Consider the following 21,126-nt stretch of genomic DNA (forward strand, 5'->3'; position numbering starts at 1 on the left):
CCTGAACACCCCAAAGCAAATCCCCAGGGATTACCACCCTCAACATCTTGGACCGTCAGGCTCTGTTGTCCCCTGGGTATCCCCAAGGTATGATGGGGCCCCCTGAGACCATGCAGTGCTCCCTGAGTTCCCCACAACTGTGCTGCCCAGCACCCACTCTCCCCCGCCACCCTATCCTGTCTCATCCCAGAGCCTGCTGATCACTCTGCCCAGCTGATACCTGGGGCAGCGTTCTCTGGCAGAGCCACTTCGCTGGTGCTCCGGGGAAAGCGCAGCCCTCGGTAGGGCTCTTCCTGCAAGTGGATCACCACCACACCAGTGGAGGAGAGTGCCGGCTGCCCCAGGTCTGTGGCCAGGATGAAGAGCGTCCGCTGGCGTTGGCTGAGCGAGCCAAGGGGCTGCAGCAGTTGGATATCCCCCGTGTAGGAGTTGATGGCAAAGGCAGGATTGGGGGTGGCAAGGCGATACAGGATGGAGGCATTGGCACCTGCGTCCCTGTCCTCTGCCCTCATGGTGGCCACAACCTGCTTGAGCGGTGTGTGACGGGACAGGTTGACAGTGAGTGGGCTGTGCAGGAAGGCAGGGGCATGGTCATTGACATCCCGTACTGTGACTGTGACACGCACGGCTGCGCTCTTGGGCTCCCATGGTGCTGAGTCCACAGCCCTGGCCAGGAAGCTGTAACTGGGGTGGCGTTCCCGGTCCAGGGCATGGGCACTTGTGATGCGCCCACTCTGTGGCTCCACCTGGAACATGCCCAGCGACTCATTACCCAGGTAGTAGGAGACTTGCCCGTTTGTGCCCTCATCAGGATCCTGAGCGACCAGCTGCAGCACCAGGGTGCCAACGGGCAGGTCCTCTGACACCTCCACTGTGTAGGTGGCCTGAGCAAAACTAGGTGCATTGTCATTTAGGTCCAGCACCCGCACGCTCACTGACATGGTGGCACTGCGTGGTGGCGTGCCATGGTCTTGCACCACCACTGTGAGGCTGTAGGAAGCAACTTGTTCCCGGTCGAGGGCACGTGCAGTGGAGAGGATGCCAGAGACAGGGTCTAGGCTGAAATCCTGCCCAGGGTCTCCATCTAGACAAAAGAGAGGGAGCAGCAAGAAAGTATAATATGACTTGGGGTGGGCAGAGGGAGAGACCTGCCCTATGCTGCCTTGGGAGGACAGCACAAAGCTCATCCCAGCACAAACTGGCATGGAAGGTGGTGTAAGCTGTTCCATATAAGACCCCAGAGGGATTAAACCTCCTTGGTCCAGTGGTTTGTGTAGGAACTGATTCCACCAGCTCACAGGTCAGGGCTGCTTCTACAGGGAGCCCACAGATAAGGCATGGCATGATAGCAGCAGAGAGACCTCACTTTGCAATCTGTAAATTTAGCAGGCCAGAGCAGGCAAGAGAGGAGTATGGAGCTAGCCTGAGCCTGGGGAACCAGCCTGAGACTGGGTAAGCATCGAGTGCAGCCTGTCCACACCTTGGGGTGCTCTTTATTGGAGCAAAGGAACTACAGGGCTGAGAGGAGGGAGCAGCCACCTGTGGTTTGGAACAGGAAAGAGCTGAGGCAGAACAGGAAGCTGATGCTTCCCAGAGCCGCTGGTGCCCCAGGGAGCATAGCCCTCACTGACAACCATGGATGAAGTTGCAGAGCTCCCTGTGTTCTTGTGCTCCTCACCTGCCACGTGGTACTCCAAGCGCCCGTTCTCGCCTCCATCAGGATCGGTGGCCCGCAGGGTGTAGAGTGCCACACAGCTCTGGTTCTCAGGAACCTCAAGGGAGCAGGACTCACTCTCCAGGTGCGGTGCATGGTCATTCTCATCCCCTACTGTGATCCGCACAGTTGCCTTGGAGAGGTTGGGAGGCAGGCCACCGTCCCGGGCATAGACTGCAGAGACACAGCAAGAGAACTGCAGGGTACCCCACTAGCTGAGAGCTATTGCCAAGGCTGCCACATGCTCATGCCCAGACAACTGCAGGGGCCATCAGGCATGGGATCAGGCTTTCCCATCTGCTGCACCCACCCAACAACCAAGCATGCCCCACAAATGCTGTCACTTCCCCTGACCTGGCCTCTCCCCCCACAATACTGCCCTACCCCAGCAGCAGAGAGCACCCGTCTACCTCCTCCGTGCTCCTTACCTGCCCCCTCCCGCCATGCCTGCTGCACCCCTCCCATGCACCAGCACAGCCGTACCCATCACCACATGCTGCTCCTGCTCCTCACGGTCCAGTGCTTGTGTGGTAACAATAAGCCCCGTCTGTGGGTGGATGGAGAATGGCCCTCCAGAGAGACCCCCATAGGACACCTGCCCATTGGCACCTGCAGGGACGAGTACATTTGAGGGCAGCCCAGCAGCACCCCCAAGAGCCTCTCACTAGGCTGAGCCCTGCATCTCCCTCCTTCTAGGCTTCCCACTCGGGGGTGATACACATTGTGGGAGAGGACAATCTCACCCCCTAGCAAAGCGGGGGGCAGAGATGTGCAGTGCGGGGTGGGGGGAGGCCCCAACACAACACAGTTTCTGGAAGGGAAGATGGGGCAAGAAACCTCCTTGAAACAGCACAAGGAACAGGCCACTGTCTCGAGGAGCAGAGGGAATCACAGTCCCTGTCCTGATTCTCAGTTTCCCCCAGGGATCAGCCCCTCTCTTTCCTCCTCCAGCCTAGGTGATGATTCCCTCCCCCCCCCGCCCCGGTTCCCCAGGCTCTCTGAAGTGGGGAAGGGGGGAGCAGAGTGTACCCTGTCCTGGGTGCTGCATCCCCAAAAGGGCCCCTGGCCAAACTGGGCAGCTCACCCTTGCCCTGCATCCTCACCCAGGTCCTGGTCCGTGGCCAGCACCTGCAGCACAGGGCTGCCAGCTGGCAAGTTCTCCATGACATGTGCCTCGTACTCGGGCCTCTCAAAAATGGGAGCCTCGTCGTTGACATCCAGGACCAGCACAGAGAGCAGCTGTGTGGCCGAGCGGCGTGGGAAGCCGTGGTCTGTGGCCACCACGGTCAGGTTGTGCTGCCCCATCTCCTCCCGGTTCAGAGCCCGCACGATGGAGAGTGCACCTGCAGACACAGGGAGAGGGGTGAGCTGGGACCTACACCCCATAGGGGCAGAATACTCCCAGGACAGAAGAGTTGCAAAGCCACAGGCACTGGGGTGAGGCAGGGACAGCCTCATCTTGAGAGAAAATGGCAGGACCATGCCAGCCAGGTGCTATGCTCAGGGCTCCCCGCACCCTGCGAGGCTCTCTTACCTTTGGGTGATCGTGTTCCCCAGGCCATGGTCTCCTCCCGTGCGCTGTGCCACATCCCCACGTATCCCTGCACCCTCCTTGGTCCCACATGCCCAGTGTCCCTGCCGCCCACCCTCCGTCCCCCTGCCCTGCACCCCTCACCAGTGCTGGGATTGAGGTGGAAGCGGCCGTCACTGTTGCCTGCTCGCAACGAGTAGCTCACACGCCCGTTCTCTCCCAAATCGTCATCCTGGGCCACCACATGCAGAGCCACAAACCCAGTCGGCTGGTCCTCCATGATGCTGACAGCAGCAGGCGAGAGGAACACAGGCGTGTTGTCGTTCTCATCAGTCACAAACACGCGGGCTGTCACAGCTGCCGAGCGGCGCTGACTGACATTGCGGGCCTGGTCCATGGCCTCCACCACCAAGAGGAAGGAGGCAGCAGCCTCCCGGTCAAGGCCCTCGCGTAGGGTCAGCAGCCCTGAGCGGCTGTCAAGCTGGAAGGGGGCCCCGGGTGGCTCCTGGCGCAGCAGGGCATAGCGCACCTGGCTGTTGGGACCCACGCCATCCCCGTCCAGTGCCTGGAAGGTGAAGATGGACGAGCCAGCCTGGGTGTTCTCAGGCACCACGATGGTAATGGGGTCTTCAGGAAACGTGGGTGCCTGGTCATTGCAGTCCTGCACGTGGATCTGTACCAGCACCAGCCGGCTGGAGGGATAACCATACTGCATGTCCTCAGCGCTCACCTGCAGCGTGTGCCGTGCCCCAGCTTCATAGTCCAGTTCCCTGGCTGCATAGATCTCCCCTGTCACACTGTCGACCACAAAGGTGCCATCCCCACCACCTCCTACCACCGTGTAGGTCAGCTGTCCCCGCACAGGGGCATCTGGGGGGGCCACTGAGCCGATCACAGACCCTGGCTTGACCCCCTCGAGGGGGTGCAGGGTCAGCACAGTGGCATCAGGCCGTGGTAGCACCCGGGAAGATGGCAGCACCTGTGAGGAGAGAGAGCAGTGAGAGGGTACCACATGACAGGAGGACACACTGGAGAGCCAGCTGGAGAGCCAGCTGGACATGTGGCCTGCAAAGAGCAGGTGGAGGGAGGCAAGGTCACCGGCCTTGCAGCCTAACAGATGAATAAGAACCTGAAAGACATACTGAGAATAAGTACAGGTTTGACAGGATGAAAAAGAATCTTCACCTGGGGGGGGGGGGGGGGGCTATGGTTTGTAAGAACAGAGAGAGCGCTGCTGGCTGGGTTAGACCCTGCAAAGGAAACAGACACCAGCAGAAACAATTCTGCAAAACATAAGCAAGAGAGGGTAAGAAGGGAGGAAAGGCTCATCCAGACGGGAGATGTGGAGAAGAAAGATAATTCAGTATGACCCAAAGATAAATAAATACTATTACCATTTTTATTAAAGATATTGAAGTTAAATCAGGGGTGAGGGGCAGCTGCTGATGGGACTGGAAATGCGCAAAAAGCAATAGTGTCATTTGAAGGGAAAATGTGTCAGTGAACCGGGCCAGGGAGATGGAGAAAGAAAACACAGTAAAACCGTCAACCCAGAGAGGTATCAGACTGCCAAGCAAGTAGCTACATTATGGGGATGTGAAGGAGCACTTCAGGGACAACCAGCCTGTCAGCCTGGCCTCAGTACTTTGAAGGCTGTAGAACAATGTTGAAGACAAGAACACTTACAGACATGACATATAAAGGAAAAAGAATAAAACATATTGTGGGATGACTAAAGGCAGATGTGCCAGGCTAACACAGTACTTCTCTCCTCAAGCACAAAGGAAATGCAGCAGGCCTAACTTGCCTGGGTTTTAGCTGAACTCTGACGCAGTAGCAAACGGGAGATTACTCATTAAACCCATGAAAGGAGCAGTACGGGAATTGCCGTGTCATAAGAAAAAGACTATACTGGCTCAAGGAAGGTCACAAGCAGACCTCCAAGATGAGAAGAGACAGCTCTTGGCATAGACGTTTCCTACTGGCAGGTGCAAGAGCAAAAGAAGGCCGCGTACGCTATGAGCTTGCTGATAGTGTTAGAGGCACTGCCAGCACAGTAAAGCAGCAGAACATCAAAAGAGGAGAACTGAGTGGCCTTGGGAAAAGGATACCGCAGGGACAGGGACAGGGACAGGAGAATGCAAAACAGCATACCGTGAAGGTGCATTGGTTAGAGAGAAACTGAAGTCTCTGCTGTAAGATGAAGCTCATTACTAAGAAACAACAGAATAAGGACTTGGCTGTGTGAGCCAGTACAGCAGACACCAGAGCCAATACAGAGCACCAGAGTTATGCAGAGTTATGCAGACATGAAGATAACCTCACGTGTATGGAGCATTATTTCCAGTGGAAGCTGGGAAGAATTAATGTCTCTGTACAAGGAACCTCTAAGGCCTTTTCTGAAACAATCTATCTAGGACAGTGCTGGCCGTCCCAGTCCAGGAAAGACAGAACTGTTTACTGTCAATGCTGATGGTGACCGGTTTACAAATGGGAAATCTCATGGTGGCAGTCAGACCCATCCCTTCCCTGGGTTCTCCACCCAGGTGATGGAGCTGAGTAAAAGCAGAGGGTGCCCTGGGACAAGGGTGCTGGGGGTGAAAAGGTGGGGAGGAAGGCTGCCAAGTACCCTCTGGACAGTACCCTCTGAGAGGTGAGTGAAGGGCAGATGCACAGGGATGAGGGGAGCTGGAGTGCTGGATACCTGAATGCGGACAACGGCCGATGTACTGCGAGGCACCGTGCCCCGGTCACTGGCTGTCACAGTGAAGATATACTCAGCACGATCAAGTCGGCGTAACACTGTGGCAGTACGCAGCTCTCCAGTGGCCACGTGCAATGTGAAACGCTCGGCCCAGGCTCCTGCAGAGAGAAGGTGAAATGCTGCAGTGAGACAAAGGGAGGATGGAAGGCAGAGGGCAGGTCGCAATGGAGGAGGGAGTGTGGCACAGCACGGTTTGTGCAGCAAGCACCCATCTGCCCACAAGGGTCACAGCTGCACGGCAGAACGCAGCTTTAGGTAGCCATTTCTGCAGCTCATACCTGTCAGCGAGTAGATGATGGTCCCATTCTCACCCTCATCTGGGTCTTTGGCCTGCAGGGAGGCAACTAGAAGTCCTGATGGCTTCTCTTCCAGCACCTGCAGTACAGCACAGGGAGCAGCTGAATGGCACTGGACATCCCCAAACTTTCCCCCACAGACTCCCAAGCACAGTGCGGGATCTGCATGGTTCTACACCACTCACCCAAGGCACAGATTCTCCCCAGCCAAGACTCTCAGGCTGTGCCTAGGGCTAGACAACACAGAGGAGTTGGCAGCAAAGCTGGCAAAATGAGTCCCTGCCTCGTCAGCCCTCCTCCCATGCTGCCTTGTTTAATAACCAGCTCAGCAGCACTGGCACAGGCTGCAGCAGTGGGCTGTGTGGTGACGGGACAACACTACTTTGCACGTGTTACATTCAAAGCCTCTACCTCCTTTAACCATAGCCAGGGAAAATTCAGGGCTCCGCAGGAGTCCTGGTTCTCTCTACCTCTGTCAGACCCCTTCAGATGCAAATACAAATGTTTGTGCTGACACACTCAGGGGCTAGACACTGGCAACAGTGGGTGACTTCCTCCGTTCTCACCAATCAACCCACTGGAGGTCTGCAAACTGCAAATGCAGTGACAGCTCTTTCTGGGCCTGGACACCCTAATTCTTAGGGCTTTTCCTTTCACTCCTTTGCTTCCAGTTAGCACTGCTGACTGACTAGCTGCAGTCAGTCAAGATTACCAATTTATGTTAATGCATCATAGGACAATCAATACATTAATTATGCACATGCTCACCTAAGCCCACATTCTGAGGTGAGTTACCAGCTTCCTGACAGAGACCAATATGACAGCTTTGCACGCAAGCACTTTTCCTGGATGTTTATGGAAACAGATGTATCCCCACTACTACCCCTCATCAGCTGTCAGCTTTTGGGGGTACCCTCGGCAAATAAACCATAGCTTCTGGCAGACCAGTCCCTACCTCAGCACAGACTCCTTGCACTTACCCACACCTCACCAACAGAGCAGGTCGCTCAGCTGGCACAGCTTCTATGATCCCTTACCCACCACGCACACTGTCACAGACCTCAAATTCACATCCTACAGCACAAACCATCCTCACAGATCCAGCTGTGCTAGGCTCTTGCTGTGGGCTACCACTTTGATGCATGCATGAAAAAGACATCAGAATCCAAGCAAGAATCCAGGGAAAGACGCTGCAAGCTCCTGAGAGCAGGCAAGTGTTAATGCATTGCACAAGTTGCTGGCGTGAGCTCCACGCTGGTGGTGCTCGGGAGAGGAGACCAGAGGAGCTGGACTTGTTTAGCCAGGCCAAGCAGTGATGTGACTGCACTCTATAAACACTGGGGAAGGGGAGGGAAATTCCAAGGAGGGAGAAGAGCTATTTAAGCAAAAACACAGTATTGGCACAAGAACAAATGAGTATGAAGTGGTCAGAAATTAGTTTAGGCTGGAAATTAAGAGACGGTTTCTAACTACCAGATCAAGAAATCTGGAACAGCCTTTCACAGCAGTGATGGAGGCAGAGGACCTTCTAAATATAGCTTGGCTGCTTTATGAAAATGAGTGTTTGCGTAGACACCTCCAACTGGGGCCATGCCTCCTAAGGGGCCTCCTAAGCTCCTTCCAACCTCTCTCCTATAAAAGGCTGGGGCAGGATCTGTCCTCCCCAGCTGTCCCTAATCGCCCCTCACCAGGACACAAGGGGCTCCTGCTTCACATGCACGGCCACGCTCCTCTCCTGCAAAGACTCAAGCTCCGTTGCATGAAAGTAGTGACTTGGTGCAGGTGTCACATGAGCAGCAGCCACATGGGCTTCGTGTATAAATGCCATTTCTGATGCACACACAGCAGTAGAAGTGGTCTTGCCTCTGCAAAAAACTCAGCTTTTGTAAGACGGCTACCAGGCAGGCTTGTCCAGGTCAGGTGTCTGCCCTCCAGGAAGGTTGTGCAAGTAAGTACCAGCTCGGTCTAAAGATCAAAATGCCATCTCACCCAGTGGCACAGCTTTGCCAGCAGCGGGCATATAGAGAAGACGCAAAGAAATAGGACATGTAGAGAGTAATCCTCCCGTGAAACCTTCCCAGCTTCCAGCAGCCTGTGGCTAAGTCACTTCCTGAGCCACAGATTATATTTTTGTCCAGCAGTCTTTGATGGATTTTTTTTTTTCTTTCCATGAATTCATCTAATTTTGAACCCATGCAACTTTTGGCAATGATTTCACAATTTAATTATGTTCCGCATGAAAAAGTACTGTCTTTGTTTATTTTAAACCTGCAGGCTGGTCATTTCCTATGAAGCTGCTTAGCTCTTGTACTGTGAGAAGAGCAACTTCTAATTCTCCTGTGATTTTTCCTGTGCCACTTACTGCACACCTCTGTTGTCCTGCAGTCTCTTCCATGCCAAAGAACGTTCAAGTAATTTCTTCCTGCATGGAAACCGTTATCTACTGTAGCTCATATTAACACCCTTCTCTGAACCTTTTCTAGCACTATAGCTGATTTAGTGGAATGAAGGCAGGGCAGAGTATGTGCAGAATTTGAGATGGAAGGTAATAATGTTCTCTTTCATTCTCTGTTCCTTTTCTAATAATACCTATCATTTTATTTGCCTTTTTGACTGCTGCCAAGCCCTGACCTGATATTTTCCCAAAAATATTTTCCCAAAAGTCACAGTGATACCCCCAATCTTCTCCTTAAACTTCAGTAGCCAATTCAGAGCCCACTACTGTGTAAATGAAATTCAGATCACTTTTTGTCGTATATATATCACGCCCCAGTTAGCAACAACGAATTTCATCGCCCATCCTCTTTACTAGTTAAACGGTAACACAGGATCCTTCTGCAGTTCTCCACAGGCAGCCCTCATCTTCGTTACTCTGAATAGACCAGTATCATCAGCAAACCATCACCTTTTCTGAAGGATATATGAAAACACTGAATAGCAAGGATACCAATGTTGGTCCTGCAACCCCACCAGCAACATCCCGCCTCTGTGAAAACAGACCATTTTTAACTTCCCTTTGCTCCCTCTCCTTTTCCTAGTTATTAATCCCTGGGAGGATCTATGCCCACTGCAACTCTTGTGCAAACACCACTTGCTCCTGACAGCTCGTTGCCAATGAGCAAGCTCATGTCACAGCATTAAGTGGGAGACACCCCTTTAGTTTACACGTAAAGAAAGGTCTAGTACAGCAACTTCTCTCTGCTTTGTCTAATGAATGTTGATATGAATAATTCACTGAGCATGTCTGCCATACATTACTGAGCTTTGCATTTACATTTAGTTTTTCCTTTTCCCTCTGAACCTTTCTTTTATACCTAGATGATGATTAACAATGACTTCTCCATGGGCTTCACCCTTCTCCGCCAGTGTTTCTAGCAGGAGAGCTTCAAACCAAAGTGTTCAGATATTTGTTCTGCTTGGACTGTTGTAGCATTTATTTGACTTCAAGACTCTAAATCTGTCCCAGCCTTGCCCTGTCTCCCTGAATATGCATATTCTTTTGTGGTACCTTTGTATGAGAAGAGCCCTCCCCCGCCCAGGTCCAGCAGAGCATCCTCAACATTTCACAACCCCTCATACATTGGAATCGATTGCAGAGCCTGCTGTGCAGGTGTGTTGGGGGTGTCCCTGAGGACATGCTGCAGACACCCAGTCTGAGTAGTGGCATTCTGCAGAGGCTTTTCACATGGCTGCCTGGTTCCTGGCCTGCAGGAGTAACTCAGAGGCCAGAGTGTTGTTCAGAGAGAGGACAAGACCAAGTCTGCCTTCTTCTGCCAAGCCCTGAGAGGTGCCCCATCCAGGCCAAGCCATGCCAGACAGTTTTGCAAGGAGAGAGTGCCAGCTGAACATGTAAGAAAAAGGCTACACAAGGGACAGCTGTGACCTGGAACTGCAAGGGGAAGAGCAATGAACAGAGTAGGCCTGACTGGAGCTGCAGTGTCCCTAGCATCCTGTGCTGATGGCTTCCCTGGTGCAGCAGTGACCTGCCAGCACCATTCTGCCTGCTCTGACCTGCCTCTGGGGTGCAGCTCAAGCAGGACCTGAGCCAAGAGAAAGACTACTGTCACTATGAAGTTTTAAAGCCAGCACAGTGCAAGTGGCTTTAGGCATGCTGTCTGAAGTGCCGTAATGCTCCATCCCTTCAGTTGCAGCTTTATCCCCAGAGGCAACGAGAACAAGGCCTCCACTGCTCACCTGCTCTGTTGTTGGCACCCTGCCAGCACCACCTGGCTGGCTCCAGGGAGCCCTCACCAAGCAGCCGCTGCAGAGGGGCCAGCCCACAGGAGAGCAGATGCGGGCACCTGAGGGAGGTGGGAGGTAGGTCCCTGCCCACTTGTATTTAGCAGCACAGACGTAACTAGGGCTGCAGCACACTCTGTGCCTGCGTGACTGCTGCCATCAGCCAGTGCTCAGAGGGGAAAAAGCTGGGCTGGGGCCCATAGCACATCCTGAGTCTCTGATTTTCAGGAAACCTTTGTGAGTGCAAAACTCAGTTGGGCAGCCCTTCCTTGTCCTCCCAGAAAGTCAAGTGGCTAAACTGAAAGTCCTCAGATCCAGAAGATAACAGCACCTCGTGCCTCCCTGCTTGCAGGTGCTTTACTTTGGCTCCGCTGGGTCAGATTTGGGGCTCCCTTTCACCTTCCCTCCTTGCAGGCATGTGTGAGCCAACCGCTTCCGCCTGCCAGTCACTCCTATCTTTCTCCCTTTGCAGTCCTCACCTGCTCCCTGCATAGGGATGTCTACATTTCCCACCCAAGAACACGCCCTTCTTACCACATCTTCCTCAGATTTGCCAGACTGCCCTGGCTGCTGCATGGATGCAACTCATGCTGGCTTTGCCCCCACCTCAGAATGCTCCTGGGACCCCCTGCCCACTCCCCTTCTTCCTGCAGCACCCCCTCCCCCACTGGGCTCTCACGCCCCTGTCTCCCCAGGTTTATGGCCTGCTGCCCCTACCTGCACAGGCAGCTCCTGACCACTGGCCACATGAAGGAAAGCAGGGGCATTATCATTCTCATCCAGCACAGTGACATAGATTGTTCCTGTGGCACTGCGGGGTGGTGCTCCCCCATCCTGCACGATCACCAACAGCTGATAGCTGGACTGCTGCTCCCGGTCCAGGCTATGTTTGGTGCTGAGCTCTCCTGTGAGGGAGAAGTAGGGACAAGATCAGCCCAGAGACCCCTTTAGAAATGGGCCCATACTCAGGTACATTGCTGGAGAACCCAGGACCAGGACACTGGCATATGAATATTCTGTTGCAGTGCCGGCCTGGATTGCATCACTTTGGACCAGCCCTATGTCTCCCCTGCTGGCCCCAGCCTAGGAAGCCAGCAGGTCTCTCACCTGTCTGTGTGTGGATAAGGAAGTTGGGATCATGCTGGAGCAGGCGGTAGGTGAGCCGACTGTTCTGCCCGGCATCCCGGTCACTCGCCATCACCCTCCCCACACTGCTACCAGGAGCCTGATTCTCGGGAATGGTGAAGAAGTAGCGATCCTCACTCAGTCGGGGGCTGTTGTCATTCTCATCAGTGATGCTGATCCGTACAGTGCTGGTGCCTGTTTTCCGGGCTTCTCCCCCTGCACCACTACCTCCTGCTGAGGCCAGTACTGTGAGCACATACAGGTCCCGCATCTCCCGGTCCAGCGCGCTTTTGACATACAGCCAACCACTCTCAGGCATAATGCCAAAGCTGGCAGCATCCCCATCTGCACGCAAGTGGTAGGTAAGGGTTGTGGCTTCCGCATCACGTGCCAGGGCCCGCACTTGCAGGAAGCGGGTGGAGACAGGCACACCTTCCCGCACCTCCACACGGTAGGTGAGTGTGTCAAAGATGGGCCCGTTGTCATGCTCAGCCTGCACATGCACCAGCAGCGTGAACGTGGAGCTGAGCTGGGGAATGCCTCCATCCCGGGCCACAATGGCCAACCCATAGGCAGCGCTGGCTTCATACTGCAGTGCCCCAATCAGTCGCACTGCCCCTGATGAGCGCTCCACACTGAAGATGCCATTGCCTCCTGATACCAGCTCGAAATGCACCTGACCATTGGCACCGCTGTCCCGGTCCTCAGCCTGCAAAGTATACACCGTGGTCCCAGGTTCTGTGGCCTCTGGCAGCAGAATAGAGTCAGAGGGAGCTGGGAACACTGGCACGTTGTCATTCACATCTGACACAGAGATTTTCACACGTGTGTTACTATAGGCAGGGGGTGAACCACTTCGGGCCTGGACATCCAGAATGAGGACTGCCTGAGATTCATGATCAAGAGGCAGGCTGGTGCAGAGCTGTCCTGACCCAGAGTCGATGGAAAAATAGCCATGCGGATCCCCCGAAGAGATGGAATAAAAGATGTCCTCAGCATGACCTGTGGGCATGGAAATGAAGACAGGGGGAGTGATTTGCGTACCTCCTCAGCCCACTACAGACAACGGCAGGGTTGGGCTGCTGGGTGTAGAGTAGCACTGTGTCTATGTGTGCATACGCACAAGTGTGCACACAGGTGTGTACATACATACCCATTCATATCCTTGTGTGCATGCATGGGCATGAGCACGTGTGTACAAGTATGCAATGGAAGCTGGGCAACAATCATTTGGGTGCACATTCAGATGTGTGCCTCTTAGTGCTTGTGGGGCTCCCAAAAGGGGGGTTGCTCTTTAGGGAGATGCAATACTGGACCTTCAAGATGATGCCGAAACAGGGAAAATGATTGTGTACAAAAGGGACAAGCCCATACCTGGAGGGTTCTGGGCCCGGACAGCCCCCACACTGGCACCCGGCAGCATGTCCTCAGACACTGTGAAGAAGTACTGAGCCTGCTCAAAGACAGGGGGTGAGACCGTGCCCTCCACGATGCTGATGTTCACCCGGGCATTTGGCTGTGCCTGCAGGCCTCCACCATCTCGTGCAGAGATCACTAGTTGCACCAGGGTGTTGGCTTTGCCGCTCAGGGACCATGAGAGGGAGATGACACCTAGGGAAGAAAGCAGTTCAGAGAGCACTATGCCTACACCCACTGCCTGTCACCTTCCATCAAGGGAACAGCCCCAATGCTTTGCCAAATCACAGGCCTGAAAAGAAAGACTTAAAGGGGCAGCAAACAGAGGTGGAACTTACCATGGAAGAACTGGAGCAAAGAAGGAGAACCCTTCTGGGAAAGGCTCCTCAAACCCTCCCTCCTCACCCTGAGGCCCAATCCTGAGCTAAGCAGTGGTAAGGGCTCAGGGAGACAAATTAGAGGGCAGTTCTAGGGAGAGGGCAGGGAGAGCATGGGAATTCCAGCTCAGGGCGCAGGGTGAGGGTTGGGGTGCAGCAGCAGCTGGTGCGATATGGGGTGTGGGGTGGCTCCTGGAGGGAGCGTAGGACAGAAGGACCTAACAGGACAGGCCCTACAAAGGAGGTGGCCCTGCACTAGGTTGGCCAGTAGGCCTGCCTTGTCCCAGCCTCATTCTGGGAGCTTGTGGACCAGTGTGGGGAAGGCCTGATGTCTGTGCTGAGCACAGACCACCCTGCTTGTCCTGCCGAGAGCTGCTAGTGCCACATGCCAGCATGGACTTACCCACCCCACAGAAACCACTCTGGCTTTGGTAGCCAAGGCAGAGCAGAGCAGGGGAAGCCAGGGAGAAAGGTGGGACCAAGTATGACAGAGCTCTGGGGAAGGAGTGGGAACCAAGCAGGGGAGAGGAGGGAGCTGGGCAGGGAGAAGGAGCCAAGCAGGATACAGCCAGGTGGGACAAAGCAAGCAGCGTGCAGGAAGAAAAGTACAGTGAGTCAGGGATGGGGAACGAGGGAAGGGATGGGAGGGGGACGAATGAAGAACAGGGCAGGAAGCAGAAACAAGAGAACAGAGAGTGAGTCTGGAAAGGGGCAGACAGGGACTAGAGAAGCTGGGGCAGAGGCAACATGTCAGGGAGAGGAATAGACATACTCTGGGGGCAAACTGCACAGCTGAGGTGGCCATGCAGTAACCCTCAGGCTGGCTTTTACACCTGCCCACATCCCTTTGCTCTGGCTGCCCCCTGAGCTCTCACCCGTGTCCTTGTTGAGGGAGAACAGAGGAGGTGTGTTCCCCAGGACAATGTGGTAGGCCACTTTCCCATGCAGCCCGTCGTCCTTGTCATGGGCAGTGACACGCAGCACAGCTGTCCCCGGCATGCTCTGTGTGCTGATGCTGACAGCATACTCCAGTGGGTAAAACACTGGCCGGTTGTCGTTTACATCCTCCAGGAAAACCTTCACATACACCATGGAGTTCAGACCGCCCTGGGGAAGGACCAGATCAGACACGGGACAAAGAGCAGGGACAAGGACAATCGTACTCCCTGCATAGGGCTGAGTTGGTAGCATCACATCCCTGCGGCCTCGCCAGCACTCACCCCGTCAACAGCAGTGATAGTGAAGTCGTAGGCAGATGTGCCCTCATCACGGTCCAGAGGCTGCACAGTGCACAGCTGCCCTGTGTTCTCATCAATGCTGAACTGCGTGGGGACAACGCTGCCAATGCCAGAACCGATGGAGTAGGAGAGGGAGCCAAACGGGCCGCTGTCTGCATCTGTGGCTGTCACCTGGGTGGGAGGAGGCACTACATGAGCAGGGCCAGCAACACCTCCCGTGGCATCTGGATGGAGACCACCAGCCTGAGCAGACAAATCCGGACCACCATCCCCTCCACAGCCCAGTGCTGCCCTCTGCTCTGTGGCCCACAACTGCTGCACAGCCCTCAGAGCTGGCCACAATAAAGCAGACTGATAGTTACCACTCTAGCTCTGCAATCCTCGTCCTGAATAAATCATCACTTCCTCCGCAGTACTCTCTGTACAAAGACAGGGCCTCCTGGGGGCTCACTGGCTGCAGGCAGTGCCCTGGGCAGTGCTGCAGGCAGCCATGGGGCACCCCAGGATCAACCTATGCTGGCTCCGGTCCCCAGGAGGGAGCACAGGGTTGTGTGAGCACAGCATTGCAAACTCACAAGCGCTGCGCCACACTTGCTATGTACAGCACCACCACAGGTCTCTGTACCACCAGTGGTGCCTTGTTTCAGTGATACCTCCCTTCTTGCACCCCTGGGGTAGCATCCACAACCCAGGCCTACGGAGCTGCCCCAGCAAAGGCCACAACAGAGGGCAGAAAGGCCAAGCCGTACACAGATGCCAAAGACATAGCAGCCAAGTGTCCCCGCTGAACTTAGCTTGTTCAGCTAAGGGCAACCCATGCTTTCACAACAGCTGGCCTTGGCCCTCAGCCCTTTCTCTCCTACACGGACTCCTAAGACAATGAGGGGAGCAAAACAGCTCCTTTTCCCTACAGTCCAGGCTCTGTCCTGTTCTCCAAGCTCTGTACCCCATGGGCCTGGGCTCTAAGGATGATGACAAGGGTGGCACTGCCCATGACAGCCAGGGCCCACCAGTCCCTGGGGACACATGAATAGCTGTTGTGGATAAGCAGAAGGATGCAAACTGTTCCCTGCTTGCAAGGGCCCAGCTCCTTGCAGCTCAGGTCAGCAGAAAACAGTTCCTTCCCCACAACCCCAGCATCACTGTCCATGGCTCATCCACCAGCTGGGAGCTCTGCAATGAGAACAAAGCTGTAGGACGGAGCCAGGAGGGAGGCAGCTGGGCCAGGCCCGGGTGAAGCGGAGTTCAGGCCTCGTCAGCCACAGCTCCTCCCAGCAGCAGCGCTGGGGCCTCGGCTCCCGTGAGCGAGAAGCACAGGAACGTTGCATGCGCGCCAAGGAAAGGGCCCAGCTGGGGGCTGCAAACAGCACTTTCCTCCGGGCAGGGCCCCTAACCTGAGCCATGCACCAGATCCTGAGAGACAGGAACAACAGGAGACAGTACAGAGCATGGCTGAGCCGGAGAAGGAGAAGGATAAATGAATCAGGTACAGGTGAGATCACCTCCCCACCAGATTTTCTTTCTTACGCTCTGCATCCCAGGGAGGTAAGGCAGTACCTGAGATACCCCCTTGCCATCTCTCCCGCCTGGCAATCCACAGTCCCCAGAAAGGAGAAGCAGTACCTACAACATCTCCTTACCAGCTCTCCTGCCCTGCTGCCTGTTATACCCTTGCAAGGCAATGCAAGAAGGGAGAAGCTAGGAGCACACCAACAAGCACCACTTTCCTGTACAAAAGACTCACTCCCTGACTGCACAGCAGCTGCTGGAAGAAGCACCATGAAAGAGGATCCCCTTTCCCTGTTCCAGCTGCAGAGCACTCAGAGCCACAGGTGCCATGAGAGCAGCCCAAACATGAGTACCACAAAGTACTTGGAGAAATAGGCTCCACCTGTCTCCCCTCTGTTTTCAACCTCCTCCCTCCTACTGCAGAGTCCCTTGGTGTATCCTGTTTCCTCCTGCCCCAGGTCTCAGCAGCGGCAGCAGCTTGGAAGGGCCAGGAGCTCCTGGCTCAAGGCAGCTAGAGCTCGGGGGGGATCACAGCAGGGTTTGGCTGGCTTCAGGGGGCTCATGGGGCTGGCTGCACAACAGCAGCGCCTGGTGTGGGTGAGTGCGTGCAGCAGATGCTAAGTCCGTACAGCAGGCTGGGCCACGGCAGCTGCGTGGGGTGAGTTAGTATGTGCAGCAGAGGCTGAGTATCTGGCTGTATCAAGAATACAAGTGATGCGTGGCACGTAGGCCTTGAGTATGGCTGGGACTACTATAAACCTGAATGGTTCAGAGCAGAAAATCCACTCAGAGACCCTGATATCAAGCTGATGCTGTCAGCAGAGCAACAGGAGGGCATTAAGTGAGGGATCTGATGATAAGGACTGATGGCAGTTGGAGCTGCTCATTTGAGAGTATAAATCTGACCTTGCTGGCATTCCTGAAACAAGGGGGGAAAAAGTTAGGTAGCTGGAATTGAAATAATTGCTTAGAACCAATTTGGAAAGGGAGGGGGACATGAAAAGGTGGCATTATCTGCTTCTGAATCTGATAAATTCCTCCATGAGCTGCTTCCACAGTTCATTTCCTCCTTCTTAAAAATCTGTATCTTATTTCTAGCTTGCATTTGCCTGACCTTAGCAGCTGCCTCCAGATCTACTCCTCACTTTGTCAGATTGAAGGGGGTTGGTATTTCTGGGAGTCTCCTGCCTGTTGGTATTTGGACTGTGGTGATGGGTGCTGCAACCCTTTCTTCAGGGAAGCCAAAGGGGGAGGTTGCTCTGCTCAGTCTCATAGGAGGACAAGTTTCTAGACTTGAAATTATTCTTATACCTCTCTTCTGACCCCTGAACTGGACACCAAATCCAGACATGGCCTCTTTAGAGGTGACTGGAAAGGCCAGGTTACCTGTATTCTGGCTCCGTGTTGGGTATCGTACTGGGGTAACGTACCTAAACCACTGCAGCTGAGCTGCACGCTGCTTATTGTGCCAGGGTTTTAACTGATAATGTTCACAGGCATCGCAAACAGAAATGCTCCTGACACTGATGAGCTGCCACAGCAGCTGAAACAGGCACTGTGTGGCAAATTAATAACCCCTTTCCTTCAAAATGAACTGCTTATGAATCTCAAAGTGCTCTAAAGTCCACGTCAGCTGCTTTAATGCCACGTACAACAGCAAGCTCTAGAGCAGAATAAGACATTTTCCTTTGGCTCCTCTGGCCAAGGGCTCTGGTGTTCCCAGAGCAGCCCTGATTCCCCACTCCAACCATCCTGATGGTCACCGCGCTAAGAAAGGTACGCACAGTGGCAGCTATCTGGAAATCCAGCTTTCTGCCCACAGGGGCCAGGTCAAGCTTTGGGAACAGAGAGAAACAGATGAGCTCTCACTACTAAGCAGTGCAACACCACCCCACCGGCTGCTTGCCAGTACCCAGATCTAGCTGCAGAACCAGGCAAGACATGCTCAGAGAGGTCCCCCATTCACGGGCTCCCCATCCAGTTGTGCTGCCCTCTCAAGAAGCAGGGAGCGTACTGGACCTAACACTCTGCTGCAAAGCTGAAATTGCCCTTCCAGAATGACATAAAATCAACATGACAGTGATTAACTGGATTTTAAAAATGTGCAACTGGCAGCATAGCTGCAACCATGGACCAATGGTCTAACACAAACTCTGTGTGTACAAGCCCACAGGGTGTCTGAGAGAGGTCATGTCCCTGCTTTACCAGCACTGGTGCAACCATTTGTGTCAGATCCTGCTCTCACTTGGAAAGGTGATGCTAGGGTGTTCAGAGAAAAACCACAGAAACAACAGAAGACCTGAAAGTGCGGCTAAATGCATTAGCTAAGCATAGGGCTGCCAGACAGTTTGCCTAGTGTCTCTATCACTCTGCAGAGAGGAATCGTGGCTGTACCTAGTGCCCAGCAGCCCAAGTTCCCTTGCCTGCAGGCAGACAGTGCCTGCAGCCAGCTGATGCCCTGGGCAGGCACTCTACGGGAACCAGGGCCAGCTGCCACCTCCGTGGCCAGCCCACACTCAGCAGGGTCCGACACAGTTCTCAAAGGCAGTGCTGATCCCTGTGGCAGCTAGGGCTCGTGCATCTGGGAACTTCTCTGAGTGGCAATGCAGCATTTTTATCAACCGCTAGGGATGGTAGATTCCTCAGCCCAGCAGGTGTGCATAGCAGGAGCCCACAGCCACAGACTACAGCAGAACAGAGTCTGGGACGTGGTACACATTTTTAGCTGCAAGGATAATTAACTACCACAGTGGCTCACCAAGGTGAATTCACCACCTCTGGAAATTTTTAAACAAAGGCTGGAATTTGTTTCCAGGACGTTGCCAAGAGCTAATCCAGGGCATCCCTGGGCCCTGTATTTAGCACCTACCCCAAACCTGGGAGCAACAGCTGATTTTACCATAATTTGCTTTTGAGGCTCATGACTTTCGTTTGAGAAATAAGAGGGAAATGGGGTCAGGATGTCTATGGGACAGCCCAGGAAACACTCCATTCAGGATGGTGAGAAGCCTGCCATTGAAACATGTGGGAGCAACAGTCAGAGCTCTGAGCCTGAATGAAGCCCCTACAGCTCCCCCACCTCTGATGTCTTTGAATATCCTACCACTACAGGACCAAGACTGGCTGTTCCCAGGAGGAGTATGCAGGAGGAGCAAGGAGAGAAGAAGCAGGCTGCAAGACCACCACACCAATACGAGACCCCGCCACAAACTCAGAGGATTATTGCACTTTTGTCCAAGATATTTGTGCATCACCAGTGGATACAAGACATCTGCATGAACTCATAGGGTCAGCACGCAGATATGAGATGCAGACGAAGCTGTGGGGTCACCTCCTGTATAAGACAACTGCATAAGCTCACAGGGTCACCACAGATACATCAGGCACAATGTGCCGAGGCAAAGCATGTGCAGTGTTTCTGCCCAAGACTATAGCACATGCAGCTGCAAGCCCATGTGCTAGGAATAGATGGTGTTCATGAACATGTGTGGTCTGGTGCAAGGAAGCAAGAGTATCTGCAGGTGAAAGCACAGAGCCTACTACCTCTGTGCCTGTGCAAGGATGTCTGACCCTGTCGGGCCACTCTGGGAGGCAAGAAGCAGTTGCTGCTGTTCCCATGGGAGGGGGAGGAGAGGCTTTTCTCCCCCTTCACTGTAGCTATGGGAAGGAGGGAGGGCAGGAAGACTCTCCACATTGGATGAAAGTGGTCTGGTGCAGCCTCATGGGACAGCAGTGATGCCAGAGCCCAGCACTTTCCCCCTACATTAGGACTCCATAGGTGCTCTGTTGGAGAAGGAGCCTGGTGACCTACGGAGCTCTGACATCGAGAGTCCAGGTGTTCCCATTCTTTGACCATCTCCTGTCCCAGCCAGATCAGAAGCAAAAAGGAAGCCACAGTGAATTGTTTGTGGTTCATTACATTCTCAGTTAAAGATCTATTTCTAACTACTGCTACTACCCCTGAGTCTAGTTCTGCCCTTGTAAGACTAAAGGGTGGTTGTTCTCAGAAACACTCCATGTATCAATATTGATGGGTAGATCAGGCAACCAGTTGCACACAGGGAGAGAGTTTTCCTGCCCGCAGCCTTCCTGTTCTAGCTTGTAGGACCCATTCTCCTGCAGCCAGGAGAGGACTCAAGACACTGCACATCAGAATTAACAGCAGAAGGAATTCTGTTTATTTTAATTTATGTAAACCCTGTACAAGGAAATCCCCTTTACAATGCTGTATTGAGAGAATAAGGTTGCAATGGGAAATCCTTTGCCATGAGATAGCAATTGCATAAATGCATCCTGCTATTGTATACAGGAGATGGTTCTGACAGCAGTCAGCTTCTTGGTCTTTAAGATAGAGGGAGATTGAGACCCCAGGTCCTGCTGAGCATTCTGCTCTAGCCCAGAATGGAGCCAGGGTCTCTGAGCAGTACAGAGCACTTGGCTGCCACCATGGTATTTCTCTGGACCCTGCTACAGTTGTGCACAGTACACAAAGCATTATTTCTGTTATTCTCACTCCATGCCTTTCCCTCTCATTCTCTGTCTATGGAACCCTCCTGGGATAGCCCAGCCTTCTCTCAGCCTTGTACAGAGCCCGCTCAGCCCAAGGGGACACCAATGTCCCCCAGTGCCGCACACCCTCCTAGCCATGGCCATATCCAGGCCCCAAGCCCTCTCCCATGTCCCACAGCACATCCAGTCCCTACCCACCTCTTGTGCCCCATGCAGCCCCACCATGTGCCAAGCCCCATACAGATGCTCCCATGGACTCTAGGACTGGCAACTTTCTGCTGTCACACTTCCCCCCCATCATCTCTCTGCATTGCCAGCCCCCTCCTCCAACCCCTGTCCAGGATACCCCTCTGGCCTTACAGTAGTGCCCCACAGTCCTGCCAGGGATGTGCAGAGCCAGGATCTGAC

General features: G+C 54.0%; 1 protein-coding gene across 1 annotated transcript in view; it reads right to left on the minus strand.

The window, feature by feature from the left end:
* Positions 1–21,126, minus strand: part of DCHS1 (dachsous cadherin-related 1) — a 57,510-nt gene that overhangs the window by 14,073 nt on the left and 22,311 nt on the right. The window contains exons 3-14 of the mRNA XM_068931001.1: positions 14,683–14,871; positions 14,338–14,569; positions 13,044–13,280; positions 11,652–12,671; positions 11,262–11,449; positions 6,288–6,384; positions 5,950–6,107; positions 3,390–4,224; positions 2,818–3,057; positions 2,198–2,323; positions 1,679–1,888; positions 221–1,084 (exon numbers count right to left, since the gene is read on the minus strand). Of these exons, the coding sequence (XP_068787102.1) occupies positions 221–1,084; positions 1,679–1,888; positions 2,198–2,323; positions 2,818–3,057; positions 3,390–4,224; positions 5,950–6,107; positions 6,288–6,384; positions 11,262–11,449; positions 11,652–12,671; positions 13,044–13,280; positions 14,338–14,569; positions 14,683–14,871 (4,396 nt within the window). The remainder of the gene's footprint in view (positions 1–220; positions 1,085–1,678; positions 1,889–2,197; positions 2,324–2,817; positions 3,058–3,389; positions 4,225–5,949; positions 6,108–6,287; positions 6,385–11,261; positions 11,450–11,651; positions 12,672–13,043; positions 13,281–14,337; positions 14,570–14,682; positions 14,872–21,126) is intronic.

Source organism: Struthio camelus, chromosome 1, assembly GCF_040807025.1.
Source record: "Struthio camelus isolate bStrCam1 chromosome 1, bStrCam1.hap1, whole genome shotgun sequence".
Classification (NCBI taxonomy): Eukaryota; Metazoa; Chordata; class Aves; order Struthioniformes; family Struthionidae; genus Struthio; species Struthio camelus.